Source organism: Crinia signifera, chromosome 8 (assembly GCF_055691185.1).
Source record: "Crinia signifera chromosome 8, ASM5569118v1, whole genome shotgun sequence".
Taxonomy (NCBI): Eukaryota; Metazoa; Chordata; class Amphibia; order Anura; family Myobatrachidae; genus Crinia; species Crinia signifera.
This window is the reverse complement of record NC_139224.1, coordinates 20367863-20389276: the sequence shown is the minus strand read 5'-3', so window position 1 is coordinate 20389276 and position 21414 is coordinate 20367863. Positions and strand designations below refer to the sequence as shown.

Here is a 21414-nt window from a genome sequence, read left to right as displayed (position 1 = left end):
TGGACACCAGTGGACAGGCCCTAAAGGACCGGAAAATACAAGCTCCGGAATACAGAGTTTGATAGTCCGATCCGGTGTTCCGGGGTCCGTCCGTTTCTGGTTTTCACTTAGTCCCAGTTACAATCCATTCTGCTGCAACTCAATACAATAGGAGAAAATCAAGTTGTTATAAAGCCCATTATTAAATACTGCAATACTGTCAGCCTGGCATGTTACATGTATAAACACCTGTAGTAATATCCTCCCACCTCCATCTATCGTACAAGCCTGCAGAGTGCAGTGCTCTGGATAACATTGCTGTTTGTCTCTCCCGTCTCCCCAGGTAACCCCTCGCAGCCCACTTCTCTGCACTACATGAATCCCTACCAGCTAAACGCATATGGCATGGCACTGAAAGCCGTGGGTGAGATAATCCAGGACTACGACAGTGACAAACTATTCCCAGCGTACGGCTTCGGCGCCAAGATCCCACCAGATGGCAAAATTTCCCATGAATTCCCACTGGTTCGTAAACGTCTTCTGACCTAATTTAGTGTAATGTGACACGAGAAGAAGAATAGGCATAATCTACACATGCGTTTTATATTGGAACATACTGCTCTGAGCAATATTAATTATCATTTCATTTATTAATTCCTTATGGTGCTTTTAATGGGTTTTATTTGGATTCTAAGGGGGAAATTTACGAAGATGGGAGTTCTATTTCAGATGCGATGTTGCTATGGGATATTATCTATTATCTTCTAAAAGTTGCTAAATAAAAAAGAAGTAGCTTTTGATTGGTTGCCTATAGCAACATCCCATGTGAAATAGAATTTCCATCTTAGTAAATTTCCCCCTGAATACACCGATTTTTGCAATTATATCGCAACTTTTTGTAAAAAGGCAAATCACTATATGACTAGATTCCAGATCTGTTTCTTTAGAACCTTCAGACGTTTTCCGGTCTGAGATTGGCAGGGGATGTTGGCCGATTCAAAGCGGCCATTTTTTTTCGAGCCATGGTTTTGCCTTGTAAATGATTGCAATTTAAAGAAATAATGTCCAAGATTGGCTGGCATTCCTCGCCTCCGACAATGTCGGACCCTATTACATTTCCTTTACATGACCTCGGGAACACGGGATTTGCACATTGGATCTCTCCGTTTCTTCTTAGAATGGTGATGTGGAGAATCCGAACTGTGTGGGCATACAGGGTGTGCTGGAGGCGTACTTCAAAAGTCTGCGGACGGTTCAGCTCTACGGTCCGACCAACTTTGCTCCGGTTATTAATCAGGTGGCGAGGTAAGAAGTTAATACTGTTTCTTTTTAAACCAAATACTTCCACAGATTTCCAACTGTTGTCACTATGGTGGCTGGATCCATATCAGTATTTCAGACCAGTTTAAACAGGTTTACTGGAAACACAATCCAAGGAAATATAAAATTCTAGTAACAGTTGTATAATACAAATGGAAGTGGTTTCAGGTAGCTTGGATTTATCAGTTTGTAGTCTACAGTATATATATATATATATATATATATATATATATAATTCGCACAGGGAGTTCATTGACGAAGCTCTGTGCATATGCGTTTCGCTTATGCACATATGTGCAGGGCTTCTATGCGGGCGCCTTCGGGGACTTGCAAAGCCTCAGAGGAGCTCGCAAAGGGGGGGGGGGCATGTTGGAGGCGGGCAGGGGACGCTCGCATGCGTTTCCTGGGCGTACCCACCAAAACGCTGTTTGCGCCCAGGAAACCACTGGCTGTCCCCATGCAAACCGAGACGGCCACCTGCCTTCAGGGGGGAGGCGGCTGATGTCACCGGACTTTTCTCGGAGCAGGTAGCCGCTAAGCTAAGTCACCAGAGACTGACTTAGAGTAGCGAGCACTACAGACATCATTCGATGGTTGATGATTATCAAATTATTTTGGGCCCGCACACAAGCCTGCATCATTCGCAGTGCTACGGGGACATTCGGCGTGTAGTGGGGGGCGGGCATTCGCACACCCGGCAGGCAGTGTTACTTTTGAACATATATTCTGGTTACAAGTTCCCTGGACAGACTGTACGTAATACTGATAGACACAGTTATTGTCCGGCGGGTTATCGGGCATATACAGCCCCATTTCTAAGTTCCCGTCGCCCCGTGTGCATTAGGCCCAATATACTGATTGGATAACATTGTGGTTGTTGTGTGCTATCCTTACTCTATGCCGTTTCAGTGCTGCAGGTCAGGTAACAGATGGGTCTCAGTACTACGTCCTCCTGATCATCACCGACGGAGTCATCTCTGATATGGTACAGACCAAAGAGGCGGTTGTAAACGTAAGTCCATGCACTCTTATGATTAGATTTACTCGTTTATCGATGACAGTTGTAATCTACAAACCACTGATTGACTATTCATATGTTTGGAGGAGAAAACAGAAGTGGCTGGCACCATGTGTTGCGGTTTCAAATTATTCCTTCAATCAGGTGGAGATTTAGGAGTCAGGCTGCCCCTACACTCAATATTATTGTCTGATACCCTCCATAACTGCACCTCTGTCAGTGAGTATAGCCGCAGAGCTGCCCAGTAGCAGTGACAAGCGGTGACAGACAATATGATGTTGCCGCTGCTGGATCAGGCTCCGCCCCCCTACATGACAGCTGGGGCCCCCTGCATCTCTAGCCTGTAAACTGACGCCCGTAATTCCCCACTTTGGTGCTTCATCAAAAATAAAGGATTAATGGTTTTGATGCAGGGTGCGGGTGGCAGTGGTCAAGGAAGGGGGGGGGGGGGGGGTGCCTTGGGTGCTGCCACCAGAAAGTGGCATCCCCTTGTTTGTAGTGGGAAATCCGCCACCATTGAACCCAATCACCTTCAGTGAGAAAAATAAATAATCTGAAAGTGATGGAATGTTGGAGTATAACATCATCTTGTATTGCTTCAGTGACAATATCCTGAGCAGACACTAGGTGATGCTGTGCCATGACTCATCACTCTATTGTCTCTCTTAGATGTGCAAGTGCACTCTCTCTTTTAAGAGTCTCCTTGTTAATCCTCCATGTTATCTTATGAAGGGAGAGAAGAAGTGTGTGTGTATTGTAATTGTGTCATTAAGTTGTAACAATCCTGCAGCAAGCTTGTCTGCTTCGCGGGCAGTCAAGTGCAGGAGTTAGGGTATTGTGCAGGGCCGCCAATAGTGGGGGCTGTGGGTACAGCTGTCTTGTGCCCCAGCCTCTGGAAGGGACCAGGCAGCTCATTTTGCCGACCGCAACCCCCCCCCCCCGACTGCCTTTGCTGCACTGCATTCAGTGCGCTGAACAAAGCAGGTCCCAGAGCGCAGGCTTATTGAGCCCAGGACGCCGGCGGCCAATTAAAATGCTGCACTGGCTTTTGAGCTCATGTACTGGCAGCCAATCAGAGCAGCTGCTGGTATGCGACCTCTGATTGGCTCACCGGGTGCCCGATGACTGACCAGCAGTCGGGATTCTTACAGTCTTTACACCGACGTCGGAATCCCGACTGCTAAAACCCAGACAGACGGGCAGCAGCTATTCTCCCTCGAGGGAGAATAAAATAGGTGGCGAGCATAGCTAGCCACTGTGCCCGCAGCATGGCGAGCCCGCAAGGGGCTTTGCTGCGCTTGCCCCGCTGTCTGAGTCCCAGCAGTCAGGATCCCGACATTGGGCTAATGACATTGGGCTAATAACAGCCGGTGCTGCATTTTAATTGGCTGCCGGCATCCTGAGAAGAATCCTGCGCTCTGGGACCTCCGGGCTGCAGCTCAGTGGAAAAAGAGATGGGGGAGCAGGAGCCGGGTTACGGTAAGCCAAGTGAGGAAGTGTGTGTGTCGGGGGGGGACTGGAAATGAGTCCCGGGCCCCAAAATACCTGATGGCTGCCCTGGTAATGTGACAATGGCACTGCCCACCATTCTGCAACATGTTGAGGAAGATGAGGCTAAATTGACGTGATTTGTAGTTATTAAATAATTAAGCCCAGCCCACTCTGCTAGGATACACTGGGAGACTCCCAAACCATCTGACAAGTCTGTGCTACAGCTGTCTTACATTGTCCAATCATTGCAAGGTGTGCTCTGTTATCATGTTTACACATGACGGTTAAATGATCCCCCAATGTTTGCAGAGGATCCGCACTGCACATGTGCAGATCTGTTTCTGCATGTCTGTCGTGGTGTCCCGGCATTTGGGAGCAATGACAGAGCGGGAACTCAAAGCATTCCTAAAAAGGGAGCATGTCGGCCCCTTTTTCTGGGAGTGCTGAATCCAAGATGGATGCAGCTTTACCAGGCCCGGTAGCGCGATTTCATCGGGCATCCTGAGAAGGCTTCTAATTCAGCATCGGATCAGAGAAACCATCAGTGGGTGTCTATATACTTAGTGTTGCTTTGCATATTTTAGCACAGCAGCTGTGTACAAAAGGGCCTGATCAGGGCTATTTTTCAGCAGGCTCCAGCAGGAACTGAGGCCCTTATTCTAGTTCTCTCTTTCTGACAAAATATTTCTTAGATGGACAAAACCATGTGCACTGCAGGGGGACAGGTATTACTTGTGCAGAGATAATTAGATTTGGGTGGGGTTTTACTTCAAAGTGAGATCCATGTTGCAGTGTAAAAATAAAGCAGTCAGTATTTACCCTGCACAGAAACAAAATGACTCACCCAAATCTAATTCTCTCTGCACATTTTAAATCTGCCCCCCTGCAGTGCACATGGTTTTGTCCATCTAAGAAAGATTTTGTCAGAAAGAGTGAACTAGAATAAGGGCCTCAGTTCCTGCTGGAGCCTACTGAAAAATAGCCCTGGACCTGATTCATATTTGAACGCAACTCCAATGATATTGATGGTTGTGGGTCTGCACAGGTGCAAGACCCTTCTGCAATGTTATGTTGCTCTTAGCACACTGTCAGCTGCAGCATGATTGACATGCTGTGTGTTTGGGAGATGGAATGGGGTCAGTACCCAGCACCGTTCTCCTAAGGTCTGACAGGTCCAAGGTTTGCATCATCAGACTTAGTTAACCCAACTTACTAAACTCGGGTGCCCGGATCTGATGCAGAATGACTGAACCTGGGTCCCCGGATCTGAGGCAGAATTGCTGAACCCGGGTGCCCGGATCTGATGCAGAATTGCTGAACCTGGGTGCATGGATCTGATACAGAATTACTGAACCTGGGTGAACGGATCTGACGCAGAATTACTGAACCTGGGTGAACGGATCTGATACAGAATGACTGAACCTGGGTGCCCAGATCTGATGCAGAATGACTGAACCTGGGTGCAGGATCTGATACAGAATTACTGAACCTGGGTGCCCGGATCTGATGCAGAATTACTGAACCTGGGTGCCTGGATCTGATGCAGAATGACTGAACCTGGGTGTCCGGATCTGATGCAGAATGACTGAACCTGGGTGCCCAGATCTGATGCAGAATGACTGAACCTGGGTGCCCGGATCTGATGCAGAATGACTGAACCTGGGTGCCCGGATCTGATGCAGAATGACAGAACCTGGGTGTCTGGATCTGATGCAGAATGACTGAACCTGGGTGCAGGATCTGATGCAGAATGACTGAACCTGGGTGCCCGGATCTGATGCAGAATTACTGAACCTGGGTGCCCGGATCTGATGCAGAATTACTGAACCTGGGTGCCCAGATCTGATGCAGAATTACTGAACCTGGGTTCCCGGATCTGATGCAGAATTACTGAACCTGGGTGCCCGGATCTGATGCAGAATAACTGAACCTGGGTGAACGGATCTGATACAGAATTACTGAACCTGGGTGCCCGGATCTGATGCAGAATTACTGAACCTGGGTGCCCAGATCTGATGCAGAATGACTGAACCTGGGTGCCCAGATCTGATGCATAATTACTGAACCTGGGTGCCGGATCTGATGCAGAATGACTGAACCTGGGTGCCCGGATCTGATGCAGAATTACTGAACCTGGGTGCCGGATCTGATGCAGAATGACTGAACCTGCTGCTGGACTGAGATAGGACCCACGGTGAGCACTGATTCTGCGTGCTGCAGACGGCTGAATGTCATGAGGTAAATTTACTAAGGTGAGAGTTATATTGAAGATAGGATGTTGCCCAAAGCAACCAATCAGATTCTACTTCTTATTTATTAGCACTTTCTATAAGATAATAGATATAGGGCGGGATGTTCTAACATCCGCAGCCCCCTAACACCCCCCTCCGCCGGGCCTCGCATATACTCTAACATATACGATCACTAACACAAGTGACAGCTCTTGCGGTAAGACCTGTCCCTTGCGATGCGGCTCGGGCGCTGGACTTCCAGGTCTGAGACCCGGGAGTCCATCTGCGCATGCACAGAGCCCGGCGCCGAGCGTGGGGCATGCTGGGAGGGATCCGTGACGGATCCCTCACACAACGCTGCGGTAAGAAGCCCACAGGCCTCTGCAGGGAATCGCCAGCTTTTGCGGACGATTCCCTCCTCAGCGCTCAGTAGCGCACGCAGGGGGGGGTTTCTGAGTACCCAGAAACCCCCCCAGGAGTCTAAGGGCCCTAGGCTGAAAGCTGAGGGTCTCCTCTTTCCATGGGTACACGAATTTTAAAAATCGGCCCTTGGGAACCGGAGATATCTGACTTCAAAGCAGTGGTCCCCATCCAAGCCTGTTAATTGCTCTTCCCAGTCAGATATTTCAGGTTCTTTCTGACTTTTTCTGAGGATATATTCCAAAAGCTGAGACTCTTCCCCTTTGATGGACACTAGTATCTTGTCTCTACTGTTCCCAGAACCAGAGATATCAACCTTCCAGCAGCTGGTTACTGCTCCAGCTCCACACACCTGGTATGTAGTTTTATATGCTCATTGGCAGATTGCTCTGCCTCCTGAACTCTGATCCCCTAGTCCATAATACCATTTGGTAGGTGGGATTCTCTAGTTTTTAATTCCATTAAAATCTAAGAAATCTATTTCTGGGAACTGGAGATATCTGCAGTCAAGCAAGCTGTCCTCCCACCAGAAAATTATGAATAATAAGCCAACTCCACTATACACCCCTCCTCTGCGTATTAAACATCCTCTACCACCCTGGAAGTAATGTATTAGGGCCCCTTCATTCAGCCCAATGCCCCCTTCTCCCAGCATCTGTGCAGTAAAGGGGCAATTAGTGGAAATTACTGATCCAGGCCCTACATGCTGAGCGGTTGATATAATACCCCCTACCAGTCGCGGGACATCAAAACTTCCCCCACCCCTACTGCTGGAGGATCGGTAGGGGCCCCAATACATTGCTATGCCCAGGGGTCTACACTGCTGTTATGTATGTATATATATATATATATATGTGTGTGTATATTATTATTTATATACATTTGGTCTATCTATAATACTTTAACTGACCCGGCATATACTGTGTCACCTAAGTGTCCATCTCCGTGCTTTGCTCCGCCCCTCTGGAAACCCCCTTCTGAAAATCCTGCGTTTGCCACTGGCGCTGCCACTGCGGACGGGCAACAGAGAATACAGGAATGCAGTAAAAACCCAGATAACGGGGTTTTTACCGCATTTCTGCTTTAGAGAATCCCACCCAGAATCTCATTGGTTGCCCATGCCAACATCCCATCTCCAGTAGAACGTCTTAGTAAATTTACCCCTATGATCCTAACCCACGTCCCTTGCCACACAGCGGAGCTTGAGCCCCGATGGTCCTTTTTCTTAGGGGGCGCAATAAACTCCATCTTGCCTCCAAGCGACTGGAATGAACTTCCTCCTCTGTGTTTAAGTACTAAAGGCATTTACATGATAAATAAGCTGTCAAGTGAAGCCTCACTGCAGGGACCATGGAGATAAAAATCATAGGGTCTAATAAGGACCAAAGAAAACACCGCGATGAGCGAGCGGGGTTATCAGGCGGAGGGGCAGGGAGCCGCTGGAGATAAATTGGTAAATCTGTGCAAGACAAGTCTATTCCTTGAGCAATGTGGGAAGTAGCAGAGAAGAACAATTAAAGTCTAAAATCTACAATGTGTGCTCCCACTGGGCAGGGAAATGAAGAAAGGTTCTTTCTTGCTGCTGATGAAAATCTACTTTAATGAAGAGTTGACATTAATTCCAATTAAAATGAAGAAAGGTTAATAATAATAATCATCCGGCAGAGCGAGTGCGAGGGACTTTATGTAGAGAGAGACTCTGCGTGCAGCGGGGAGACTACAAAAGAGACTTTACTGGGAAGGGGAGAGCTCTGAGGATGCTGAGTGTGCCTATATCAATCAGTGCCAGCATCAAGGGTATCATCGTTCTAGACCTTGTTCTTCTTGCCTGTGGACCACAAGAGGTTCAGGACTTATAATGGTGGCCTGAAGCATTGTCTAATTTCTGTGTGCACATCATTTACTTCACTCTCTTTCATCTTGTGCAACGATAACGCACTCAAACGTTTGTCTCTGTAGATAGAACAGTTTAAAGCAAAAACAAACCTCAAATGCAGCTTGTTTTATGTGACAGACTAGGAGTTACCCATGGGAGCGGCATTTGCCAATGCACACAGGACTTCCTGTCAGGAAGTTTGTCCAGCAATACCATAGGGACTTACTCAACATCTTGGCAGGTTAATGCAGTGTTTCACAACCTATGTCATCAAGGCAAGTTACATTTACTAAGATGGGAGTTTTATTAAAGATGGGATGTACCCCATAGCAACCAATCAAATCCTTTCGATCTTCTAGAACCATACCTCCCAACATGACCCATTCCAGGAGGGACAAAATGCTTTGTTCCTGGACTTCCTTGCCAGTTGCAGTTGCAGAGGTGGGACTGCGCCACTGTCCAATATCCAAATAGGGGAGGGAGCCATACCTGCCAGTGAGTCCCAGACGGTGGCAGTTGGTGGGGCTCCCCTATCTGAATTTTGGACTGTGCTGCAGCCTGAAACTCTGCAACTGCCAGTGGCATGGGAGTCCAGGAACAGAGCATCTTGTCCCTACTGGAATGGGTCATGTTGGGAGGTATGCTAGAACAGGCATGCCCAAACTGTGACCCTCCAGCAGTTGTGAAAACTACACATCCCAGCATGCCTTGCCATAATTTTAGCATTCTCTAATAGTAAAACTGTGGCAAGGCATGATGGGACTTGTAGTTTCAGAACAACTGGAGGGGCACAGTTTGGCCATGCCTGTTCTAGAAGGTGCTAAATATATAAGTAGTACAATCTGATTGGTTTCTATTGGCAACAGCTTTAATTGAACTCCCTTCTTAGTAAATGTACCCTTAACAGTCCAGGTTTTAAGGATAGCTAGGCTTGAGTGTATATGGGGCCTAATTCAGTAGCAGTTACCTTAAATGCAGTGGTTTGGAATTTCCCTTACCCCACATTGAATTCTACCTGCCACTTTATATCACTATTTTGGTTTCGTCCTGTAGACCCCTTGATGAAGTCTACAGGACGAAACGCGTTGGGTGCTGCATAATCTACAGTACCTCCGACCTCCTAAAACGTTAAGCTACCCCACTTCTATACCAATATCTGTCGCTTTTTATGCACTTTTTTTAAGCCAGCAATTTTATTTTTGGATTACCCTTACTTATGTTGTTTTTGTCATACTCATGTAAAGTATCTCCCTTTTTTCTATTAAGTGGTTGAATAAAAAAAATTTTATTAATATCTGCTGTCCTCATATATAGCAACAATATTATTTTGGCATATAACTGTACATAGCCTTATACCAAGGCTTTGGGGGGTATGCAATCTCGTTCGAGCTCCCGCAGCCATCTCCCGACGGGGGAGATGGCTGCGGGGCCCTATTCAATGCTGTCTTCCCCGACAGCATTTAACAGGGTTTCCTGGCAGAACGAGCCCGACATCTCTAGCTGTCGGGCTCGTTCTGCCGAGAACAGCCGGGAAGTGACGAGCTGCCGGCTGCCGGGACATTGAATCCCGACTGCCGAGCTCCAGGCGAGCTAACCGAGAACGGGACAGGGGCACGGCTGTCGCGCTAGCTCGACAGCCGTGCCCCTGACATTGAATACCCCCCTTTATCTTTAGGGGTGAGCAGACACCTTTTATTCTTAAGGTTGTTGCATTTTAGGAAAATGATTTAAACTTTTTTAACGAATATTCTATCGATTTTTTTTTATTGATTTTTTTTTATAAAAATGATTACCACTTTTTATGGCATATTATAAACATTATACACAAGTGGCGCCCAGCACTCACTTGCTCTCTGGATCCCTATAATTATACAACTTACTCAGCAAAGTGCCAGAGGTGCCTTGTATTTTTCACATTTTGTATTCATTTATTTGTGTATTCTTTTAGTGTACCATACTGTTTATTATTATTAAATGTGATGTCTTTTTCATTTTAAATTGTTTAGCTTCTACTTCTACCACTTTTTTTGTAACTAGTGCGAATTGGCCACTTTTTACCGATTCCGGCGGAATCGCATGTCTTTGACCAGTGGCGTAGCTATAGCTCCACAGCCCCCGCGGTGGCGGGGAGGCGCAGAGAGAGTGCGGGCGCCAGGGGTCTGCGGCGCTATAGTTACCCGCTGCTGTCTGCCAGTACCTGGCCTACCGGCACGGTCCCATCTGTCCCGGCGCCGGCTCCTGCTGCTATGAAAACTGACACTCTAGCATTCTTAAAAACTGTCTGCAGTATGGGGGCAGCCATTTTCTAAGAGTCACTTCATTATAGCAGCAGGAGCCGGCACTGGGAGAGACGGGACCGTGACCGCAGATGCGGCCGGGCAGGTATGGGCATGGGAAGCGCCGAAGGGAGGGGGAGGCAAAAAAAATTGCGGCGGGGGGGGCGCAAATTAGTTAGTTACGCCACTGTGTTTGACATCCAATCCGATCTGACCTCTGACTTGCTCAGCCTCCCAGGAGCCAGAAATAGGAAGGCATACGATATATCATACCTGATCCTGCTTCCTGGGCGGTTCAGTGGGCATCGCATGCAACTTCTCCCCTCGGAGAAGTCGCATAGTGTATGGGGGCCTTAATTCTAGGCAACAGTATAACATTTTGAGGGTGCAATGTGAAATAAAACACAGCCATAAACAATGATATAACAATGACCACAGTGATAATTTACCCAATATACCTTTGCCTTCGATATGTCTCCTCACAGAGACCATTGCGGTATAATTTTCTTATACACTTTCTGCTGTTTTTTCAGGCTTCATCGTTACCACTGTCCATTATCATAGTTGGAGTTGGACCAGCAGAGTTTGATGGTGAGCTGTGCAATAATAATAGCATTGTTCTATACCATGCATTGCTTAGCGACCAGTCCGCTTGTACTGTGCACAGCAAGTTGCCCTGGCAACATGTCTCCAGCTAGTTGGCTGAGCTGTTGCTCTGTAACCTGTCTACTTCCAGGGGATTATTCAGGTTGATTCACTCGGATGCAAATTCGCACCCTTGTGTGTCAACCGGAACCCGCCCTGCGAAAGGTGGTATGTCTCTCATGTCAATTAGATTTGCGTGCACCCTCGGGAGGAAGTGGGCGGGCAGCTGAGACGCAGTGATGTCAGCTGTCCTCCTCCGGCACCGACATCACGGCCCGATTACCATTGGAGCGCTCAGCATTAACATGGGAACGCCCATGAACCGCTGGGTGTTCCCGTGGGCGTGACTATCCGCCACCGCCCCACAGCCGCAGTCTTAGGTGAGTGCACCCAGCAAACAGTCTGTTCGCTGTGGCCGCACGCACCCGGCGTATTCACATGCGCAGAACTGTGGCTGCGTATACACCAAACTTCGGTCCCTGTGCGAACAAGCGCTGGTTGCGAACAAACCAGAATAAGGTCACCAGTGTGCAGTTGCTAAGTAACATGATGTCTCCTCCTAGGGGGCTATTGCCTGGCAACCACTCCATTTATATGCCGTTGCTTGGCAACGTGTCTCCTGATATACTGTTCCCTCTCCGTTTCCTTTTCATTGTTTGTTGTTCAATTGCTCATCCTAATTTGTTTGCATTGTTCTCCCTGATTGTACACTGTGTGTATTATACTGACGCTGTAAAATTATAGGCTAGGAATAATGGTAATGTTGCAATTGCCCTGGGGATCCTCAGTCCTTCATAACAGTATCTATAGACATTTCAAACTTTATGGTATTCACAAATACGGTGTCAACAAATAAAAAATGTCAGCAGTAAACCTATACATTCGTACATACCCTGACATATCATAATGTCTTATGCTACTATATAAGCCATGGGTCCTCATACTGCGGCCCTCCAGATGTGGTGAAACTACAAATCCCAGCATGCCTTGCCACAGTTTTCCTATAAGGGAGTGTTAAAACTGTGGCAAGGCATGCTGGGAATTGTAGTTTCACCACATCTGGAGGGCCGCAGTTTGAGGACCCATGATATAAGCACTATCACAGCAAATAATTCATTATAGCTCAGTCAAGGTAACCCAGGAAGCGGGGTAGGGTGATAAAAAAACAGTCAAAAGGTTGACACATTTAAAATGTGGTCGACACAAAAAAAAAGTTGACACCATTTTTTTTTATCTAATGTAAGTCACTATCAACCAATTATCTTTCGACCTAATGTCCTATTCAATGTTAACCATCTGATGCCGACCTATTAGCTGTCAACATTTTTACTGCCTACCTACCATCTGTATCCCACCGGGAAGCAGGTAGAAGACGCAGCAGAGTAAGCGTTAAATGCTGACATTCTGAGGCAGCCGCCTGCCCTTGAGGTATTACATAGCCTGGAGGAGGTAATAACAGCGTAATTCCCAGCTGAAGCTCTCAGGTACGCTACAAAGTCATTTCATCCGAAGTGCGCAGAGTAATTAGCGCGCTCTTCTCTGGATACATATTTACAGCAGAATGTAAGATTTCACGTCGCTGGCCAAATATAGATTTTCCCAAAATGCGCCCAATGAGAATTAGCAGTGAAAAGAAGCCATTTTAAAAATAGATTTTTCCTAACCTTCCTTTTGTTCTCCCTAAAAACTGGTTGAGGAAATTCAATTATGAAGTTGTAAAATATGCATGGAGGGCGATGGCTCTGGAATAGTATGAGGAAACTTGTGGCTCCCCAGTTAAGGGTAAAAGTACACTTGTGAGGTGATCGTCGGTTTCAGGGCTCATTCCAACAGCAACTACATTGTGGTGCAGCAGGAGGCGATTGGTATAAGTAGACGACGTCTCCTGCATGCATGTGTGATCCTGTGATGTATCCGAGGACAGCAATGTCCGAGTGACCCTGAGGTTACACAAAATGGCCGCTGCAGCTCAGTCGCTGAGGCTCAGTCCTAAGATGGAGGCCCAGGCTTCAGCATTCCCACAAAACTCCATTTTATGAAACGACTGCTGTCGCCGCTCCCTCCCCACAACCAAATGGCTGCAGACTGAGCTCATTAGGCCTACTTCAGAAATGTACATACATCTGATGTTTACGCACATTTCCAGCGCATGCACAGATGCCACACTGCGGATCTGGGGCTGTGATGTCACTCACAGTGCCTCAAACGCCAGAGACTGACTGACATGCTGCTGGCATTTGTTGTTGGCCCTATTTTTTGTGCATGCCAAAGCCTGCTTCACTGGCCCCCGGCTGTGTGATTTATCCGGACATCCTGCAACACCCGGCTCCTATCGCTGAGAAGGAGTCGGCATTGCAGACACTAGTCTCCGGTGGCAGTTCCGCATCTCCGGGGACGCCAGGCGTGCACCCAGAGTGAGATAATCGAGGGCTTCCTGCTAGGTCATGGCCAAATAGTGATGTCACTGGGGAATTCGGAGAGACCATACCCCTTCAGCGAGGCCACGCCCCTTTTTGGGCAGAAATTGGGGCTCTTCTGCTAGGCCACACCCCCATAGTGACATCAGCAGGAGGACTCCTGTTAGGCCATGTGCAGTATCAAAGGGTGATACAATTGGTCTTACTCGGGGTCACCGACCCTGGTCCTGCCGCTGACCACAACCTAGAATGTTTTCTCATTTTCACCTAACAAGACTCTTGAGCTAAAGCCGTTTCCAGCCTGATCATCTATTACACAACCTAAGCTCCTACCTAGGGCTCATTGTTCACTCTGATGGTCCAAACCAACATGTTGTCTAGAACCTTATGGATCTGATTGCAATTGCCAAACATTAAAAAAGGAGGTTGGTGTGACAACTACACAATGGAAGTAGTTGTCACAAGAAAGCCTAGCTGACACAAATCCTACATCTAGGTGTCTTTTTGTGGTAGTACTCAGCACTGGCGTCTGTTGTATGTCAGATAATTAGGGGTAAATTTAGTACAATGGGAGATGAAGCTGGGATGTGGTCCATAGCAATTAATCAGATTATGGGCGGTATTCAATCCCGGATTCTGACTGTCGAAACATCTCGACAGTTGGAATCCCGGCTCGTTTTCACCCAGTTTGACTGCCGGAATTCAACGTTCCGACTGTCGAGTGTCGGAAAGCGGGCATGTCGGCAAAAAACGGCCGCGAATTCAACAATTTAAGACCATTTCCGACCAAAGAGATTGAATTTGTTGTAAAGACGGATCTGTTTTGTCGGAATCTGCTTCCAATGCTGTCGGGAACGGCTGTATTCAATAGGCCGCGGGCGAGCCAGAAATTTCCCGAGCCAGAAATATTGATTATCTTCTAGAAGGGGCTATCTAAAGTAGAATCTGTAGAATGTGATTGGTTGCTATGGGCAACATCATATCTTCAATAGAACTCCCATCTTGGCAAATTGACCCCTTCATTCTTATTACTAGTTTCAGAAACAGGAATAAGAATTTGTCCGTAAAATTTCAGAAATGAATGAAATCAGCATAATCATCCAGTGTCACAATAGTGGAGACCTAAAGATTTGTTATAGTCGACCAAACCTCCACACCCCCCCCTTCCCCATCCCCCCTCAAAAAAATGAAGCAGCCCTAAAATACTTAGGGGCCCATATATTATTGGATTGCATATGCAATGCAATTTGGGTGGGGCTCCGAGGGGTCAGTGCATGCGTGGTTATTGCTGACCCCAGGCCAACCCCAATGGCGGGGCATTGTGGTCTGCAATCTCAGAAATCGGTAGCCCCGGGACCCACTGTTATGCCAGTGGCGTAACTATAGCTCCGCAGCCCCCGCGGTGGCGGGGGGGCGCAGAGAAATTGGGGGCGCCACCGGGGGGGCTGCGGGGCTATAGTTACCCGCAGTCTGCGTCTCGCCCGGCTCTCTGTCGGGACCTTCCTGGCGTCACGGTCCCGGCCGGCTCCTGCTGCAATGAAAACTGACAATTAGAAAATGGCTGCCCCCATACTGCAGACAGTTTTCTGTCTGCAGTATGGGGGCAGCCATTTTCTAAGAGTCCGTTTTCATTGTAGCAGCAGGAGCCGGCCGGGACCGTCCCGAAAGAGAGCCGGGCGAGACGCAGACCGCGGGTAAGAAGGGGGGGCAGGTTAGGTGCGGGGGGGGGGGGCGCCCCCCCACATGCGGCAGGGGGGCGCTAAATAGTTAGTTACGCCCCTGTGTGATGCTGCCCGATGTTGATACATGGCCCCTTAGGAAGATAAAAGAAAGAGGGCACCAAGCCACACGGACAGGGACCTAGAGAAGTTCGGCAGCGGAACGGATGAATTACATTCCTCTTTGTCACACATCCTCCTCTCTGAAAATAAAAGAGGACGGAACATGTGAGGGATTATAAGATTGAGTTCTGTTGGCGGCAGATAAAGTGTAATGAAAGCAGATCACAAACTAAAGTATATCACATTTATACTGGATTTACGGAATGTTCCAGGGTTATTAAACCTTCAGGGGCGTTAGTGGCTTTTGTACCGTTGCACACAATACCAGTCATTTCATATCAAAGCTAGATTGTAAATTCACCATTCTAACATCCAAATCAAATAGGCAACTTTAACCTCTTCTGTCGGAGATGCTAAACCGTCTCTCCAACAAGTGTCACTGGGGCGTATGGTCCGCACGCCGTGCCTACAGCAAGAGCAGGACAGAACGGCAGGGTGAGGAAAGGACAAGGGTGGAAGCTGTACGAGAGTGAGAAACAACTCAGTTCTGTCCAGCCACAAGCAGCTTAACTCATAAGGCAGCATGGAACAACATGTGAGGTGGAGGCAAAGTAGGGATGGCCGTCCACCATCGATGATTCAAAATCATCCATGGTTTATGGTTGATGTTGAATACTTTTGCCATCGATGGGGGAGAACCAGATGGTTTTCCTTCATCGATGGCACAGCAAAACCAATGTTTTGCTTTTGTTTTGGGGGCCAGTCAGTCAAAGAAAATGGATGACCATCGATAGGCTTTCAGTGGGGACATGGGGAAGGGGAGATTACAGTCTATGTATGGTCCCAACCGTTCTGGTTTTACTATATTCGCGGACTATACAGGGACGCTCTATTCTCTCCCTCCTCCTCTCACTGGTGACTGGTGTCACAGGCAGCCCCCTGGACTGGACAGCCACCAGACAGGCAGCCCCCTGGACGGGACAGCCACCAGACAGGCAGCCCCCTGGACTGGACAGCCACCAGACAGGCAGCCCCCTGGACTGGACAGCCACCAGACAGGCAGCCCCCTGGACGGGACAGCCACCAGACAGGCAGCCCCCTGGACTGGACAGCCACCAGACAGGCAGCCCCCTGGACTGGACAGCCACCAGACAGGCAGCCCCCTGGACTGGACACCCACCAGACAGGCAGCCCCCTGGACTGGACACCCACCAGGCAGGCAGACCCCTGGACTGGACAGCCACCAGACAGGCAGCCCCGCCTGTCTGGACACCCACCAGACAGGCAGCCCCCTGGACTGGACACCCACCAGACAGGCAGCCCCCTGGACTGGACACCCACCAGACAGGCAGCCCCGCCTGTCTGGACACCCACCAGACAGGCAGCCCCCTGGACTGGACACCCACCAGACAGGCAGCCCCCTGGACTGGACACCCACCAGACAGGCAGCCCCCTGGACTGGACACCCACCAGACAGGCAGCCCCCTGGACTGGACACTAAAAGCTTCTAAATTACAAAGATTAATGAATGGAGCATGTGCAGACAGGGTGATGCCCGGTTTCAGGTTTTTACCCATAGCCGCAAAGCTGTGGGGATAAAAAAAAAGAAGCATTAATTAAGAAAGTGTTAAAAAGTACCACAAAATCAACTTTGATATAGGTTGAGGCTAGTATGTAATGCTTTGTATACTGTACATGTCACCTATACAAGTGGTCTTTATTTAAATGAATCCTTTTCTGTTAAAATGATCCTACCCTAAGCAAGCCTCCGTTTATTGCCCACCAGTCGATGCATGTATGACTAATTAGTAAATAAGTGTGAGGGAGATAAGCCATATTTGCACATTCTGCAGGAGACTCCCTGACATAGCAGCAATCTCCCTCTCTCCCTCATTAGTCTAGCAATCTCCCTCATGTCACCTAGCCCACATTACACTGTTACACCATAGTTACCTCCCCTCCTGCATTCTGCAGGAGACTCCCTGACATAACAGCAATCTCCCTCTCTCCCTCATTAGTCTAGCAATCTCCCTCATGTCACCTAGCCCACATTACACTGTTACATCATAGTTACCTCCCCTCCTGCATTCTGCAGGAGACTCCCTGACATAGCAGCAATCTCCCTCTCTCCCTCATTAGTCTAGCAATCTCCCTCATCTCACCTAGCCCACATTACACTGTTACATTTTTGGGGAAAAAAGGAATGAGAGATAGATACATTTACATTGAATCATCAGCACCATTTCCTAGCACTTTACCAAGTATAGTAACTAACTACTTTGGGGCTCATCTACATTTGGATATAAGTAATTGTAAAAAATTCCTCTCAGATGTAGCAGTACACACCCACGCTTCTAGGTGCCACGTTCACAATTTCTTTTCACAATCTCTCCATATATGGAACTAGACACGCCCTTTTAATGGAGTATGACACGCCCCCTCAATGAGGCGCTGTGCAATATTCTGCTATAATCTCCCTGAAACTAGTTTTCAAAAGTAGGCAAGTGTGAGGTAAGCGGCACACTGTAGGTGATAAGCCTGTTCTGTTCTGCAGAGAGAGAAGCAGCCTCCTCACCTGTTTCCTATCAGTTCATTGTCCCCACAGGAGAGTGAAGTTTTCATTACCGTAACTGTATAATGGACAATCACCAGGACGGAGCGTCTGTATGTCACATATAATGTGTCACCCTCACACCGCCACCACTATATTATGCATGAACACAGCAGAATGCGTCCTCTCCCTCTCTGCGCTGTGGTGCAATATTAATATCCCTTCATATTTAATGCTGAAGGAAGGCATTATTGTGCATGGACATATTGCACAGGGAGTGTTTTACACATATTAGGTGAGGATTACAGTACATAAAAGGTTATTAGGGAATATTGTAAGATAATCAGGGCGGAAGGGTTGTACTGAGGTCATCACAAGTACTGAGGGACTCATCCCTGTTTTCAAGGAAGCAGCTGCGCAACTCAGTATAAGTAAAATGCAAATCCAGCAGGAGGTGCCTGTAGGAGGTAGACGCCTCCTGTTAGTATTAGTGAGGATCTGAGTGCTGTATCCGAGGACCCAGCGCTGGATCAACATCGTGACCATCGGTCGCAATTCACAATGTTTGATAAACTGTTGGCCTATTAGAGGATTAATCTAAAGCACAATTGGGGTATGTGCTATAGGGTACTGGCAGTGTCGCCTACCCTCCCGGAAAGGCCGGGAGGGTCGCAGAAATTGGGTCCCCCTCCCGGCCCCCTGGAAAGGGAGGCATGTCTCCCGGAATGCTGGCAGTTTCACCAAATGATGCGAAACGTGCCATTGTAGCCCCACCCACTGCTGTGCAATGCCTGAAATACTGGCAGTGCATGGTGGGGCGGGGCCACGATGATGTGATTGTGCTGGCCATGCCCCCAAACAGGATGTTTCTCTGTAGCTCCGCCCCCATCCCAACCCACCCCTTTGCTGTCCTGTCAGCAGCTCCGCCCCCTGCCTCACAGAACTGGCTGCCCTCCACGCACACTGACCAACACAGTCCCAGGGGGGTTCACACCGTGCCCATTAAAAATACGCCACTGTTTGGAGATGATGTAATCCCCAAGCAGCCAATCCAGTGGTAAAGGCACAACCGGGGTTACTGTGCCCGGGTTTAAACCATTCACATTGCACAGTGACCCAGGTCGGCCCTGTATCCAACCCTAGTTGCTACCCAGGTCGGATTGCCGCAGGTTATTGTGGCTTAATGGGTTATGGTTAATAGTGATTAGTACCGCCATCATTCCAATTGTCTGAATACATGCAGCAGAACTCATGTGCGTCAGAAACAGAGAGATCCCCTCCCAATCATCATAGGACTATATGCACAAGGTCATCACCCCCGAGATCCTTAGCTGCTTTGATCAGAGATATATAATGCAAGACAGAGTATAAATAGATTGGGCCATCACAGCGACTGCTAGAAATGTGTGAATGCCATAAAATTCTATTTGTGCTTTTTGTTTCAAATTCAAACTGAATTATTTCAAGTTGCGCAACGACCTTACTGTATGTCCTTGATGGCAGCAAATCTGGAATCTGCTTAGAATCGGGGCACCGAAGCGCATTTCCTACCCGGTTCTGCAAACTATACAGCAGCATTGTGAAGTTATAGACATGAAACATTACCGATTGGCTTGTTCGTGTTCTGTGCGCTGTGATTGGCCGGATTTGACATTGGGTGTTTCTGATGCAAATTAGATCGCCAACAGCAAATCTCTGAAATTCCGATGTGCATCTTTCTATTATATAAAATTATACAGCATATATTATCTTACACTCTGTCGCCTGGCAGCAGAATCCCTCCATAGCAGCCTCACCTCCTTGCAATTTGGCAGGATTCTTAGACATTAAACATAAAAAATAACCTTTATAATTTCCCTTATACTGATATATCATTTATTCTTAAAGTGGGGGGGGATTGCTCATACTTACATACCCTCCTGGAATGGCTGTTTTTTTTTATAAAAATCGGGTGCCCTTCCCAGACCCCTGAAAGGTGGGCGACTCCCCCACCACTTCCCACCCACTTGTCACTCACTTAAATTATAAGTGGCCCCACACCCTACTGTACAATTACTGTATTAACCATTTGAGTGCCAAGTGAATTTGTTGAAATACAGATGGAGTGCCTCTCTTCCTTCCCCGGGGATCACCAGCATGACTGTGCTGGCGATCGCCGGCGCAGAGGCGCTCCATGTGACTGGGACGCGCGTGCGTCTCACACGCACGCACGTCCCAGTTTCCGGACGGCGCCGTGGCGGCGGTATCCTGCCCGTCTCCTCTTCAGGGAGATGGGCAGGGAAAGGGGGGGTGGCGAGGGGCACCGGGGGAGGCGGCGGGTGGCGGTGAAATCACCGTAGCCACAGGGCGTGCGCGAGCGCCCCTGGCGAGAGCTGGCCACCGGCAGGGGCTGGCAATAGAATCGCCAGCCCCTGCAAGAACTAGGCCGGCTCCATCTGTAGGTGGGAAAATTGGCAAGCAAAGCTTTTTAATCGTAAGCACCTGTGATGTTACCTTATGTAGGAAATATAATCTTTATTTACTGTACACAATATTTTTTGGTTTGAATTTATATTACAAATGTGAGCGACGTTGAGGTCTAAATCTGCCTCCTATGTGTTCGATTGAGTGTAGGAGTATGCAAATCACCCCGTGACACGCCCAAAATGGGGAACTTGCATGCGCTAGGGCTCCCCCTTGTCACCACCAAGGAACGGCCAACAAGACATCTTTGATGCTGTAGCGCTATTGTGAGTACTGTGTGATGCCTACGTCACATACGATCCACATGTGCAGAAGCAAAAATATCACTCAGAGGCAGCGGCCTAACCTACTGGCAACCATTGGTCACAGCAGCCGCAACTGAGAAACTGCGCACAGAGCCGGCTGAGCTCTCACATACTGTAGCAGATGTAATTAATGTACACAACAGAAGGACAGGAGATGTAGTACAGTGTGCAGAGGACTTTGTGGCGCCGCTTGCGCTCTTTCGTGGTTCGGAATGTTGCTTATGCGGGAAACGATCAGAATTCCTCTTCGGGGGTAAGATTAATGACTCTCTCTTATTGATGTTTGCAGCGATGGAAGAACTGGATGGAGATGAGGTCCGCGTCTCTTCTAGAGGCCGCTTTGCAGAAAGAGACATTGTGCAGGTACAGTACATGTACACAGTACGTAAGTGCTTTGCACTTCACATAAAGGGCACTATTCAGTCCTGCTCGCTGGGCTGCGAGTCTTCTGAGCAAGCGCTGTCTGATGACGTCAGTCCTCCCTCCCAACTGTAGTGCCCCCCGCTCTCATTATACCACATACAGTCCCCTAGCTCACATTGTGCCCCTATGCTGGTTTTGTACCTATGTGAAGGAGCCCGTGTGTGTGTGTTGGGGGATGAGCACTACATTTAAGATGTCTGGGTCCCACTGTATTTATA

At 48.3% G+C, this 21414-nt stretch overlaps 1 protein-coding gene across 1 annotated transcript in view; it reads left to right on the top strand.

The window, feature by feature from the left end:
* The window catches only part of CPNE9 (copine family member 9), a 50208-nt gene that overhangs the window by 27042 nt on the left and 1752 nt on the right, over positions 1-21414 (top strand). The window contains exons 9-13 of the mRNA XM_083155948.1: positions 323-504; positions 1157-1284; positions 2209-2311; positions 11145-11202; positions 21063-21136. Of these exons, the coding sequence (XP_083012074.1) occupies positions 323-504; positions 1157-1284; positions 2209-2311; positions 11145-11202; positions 21063-21136 (545 nt within the window). The remainder of the gene's footprint in view (positions 1-322; positions 505-1156; positions 1285-2208; positions 2312-11144; positions 11203-21062; positions 21137-21414) is intronic.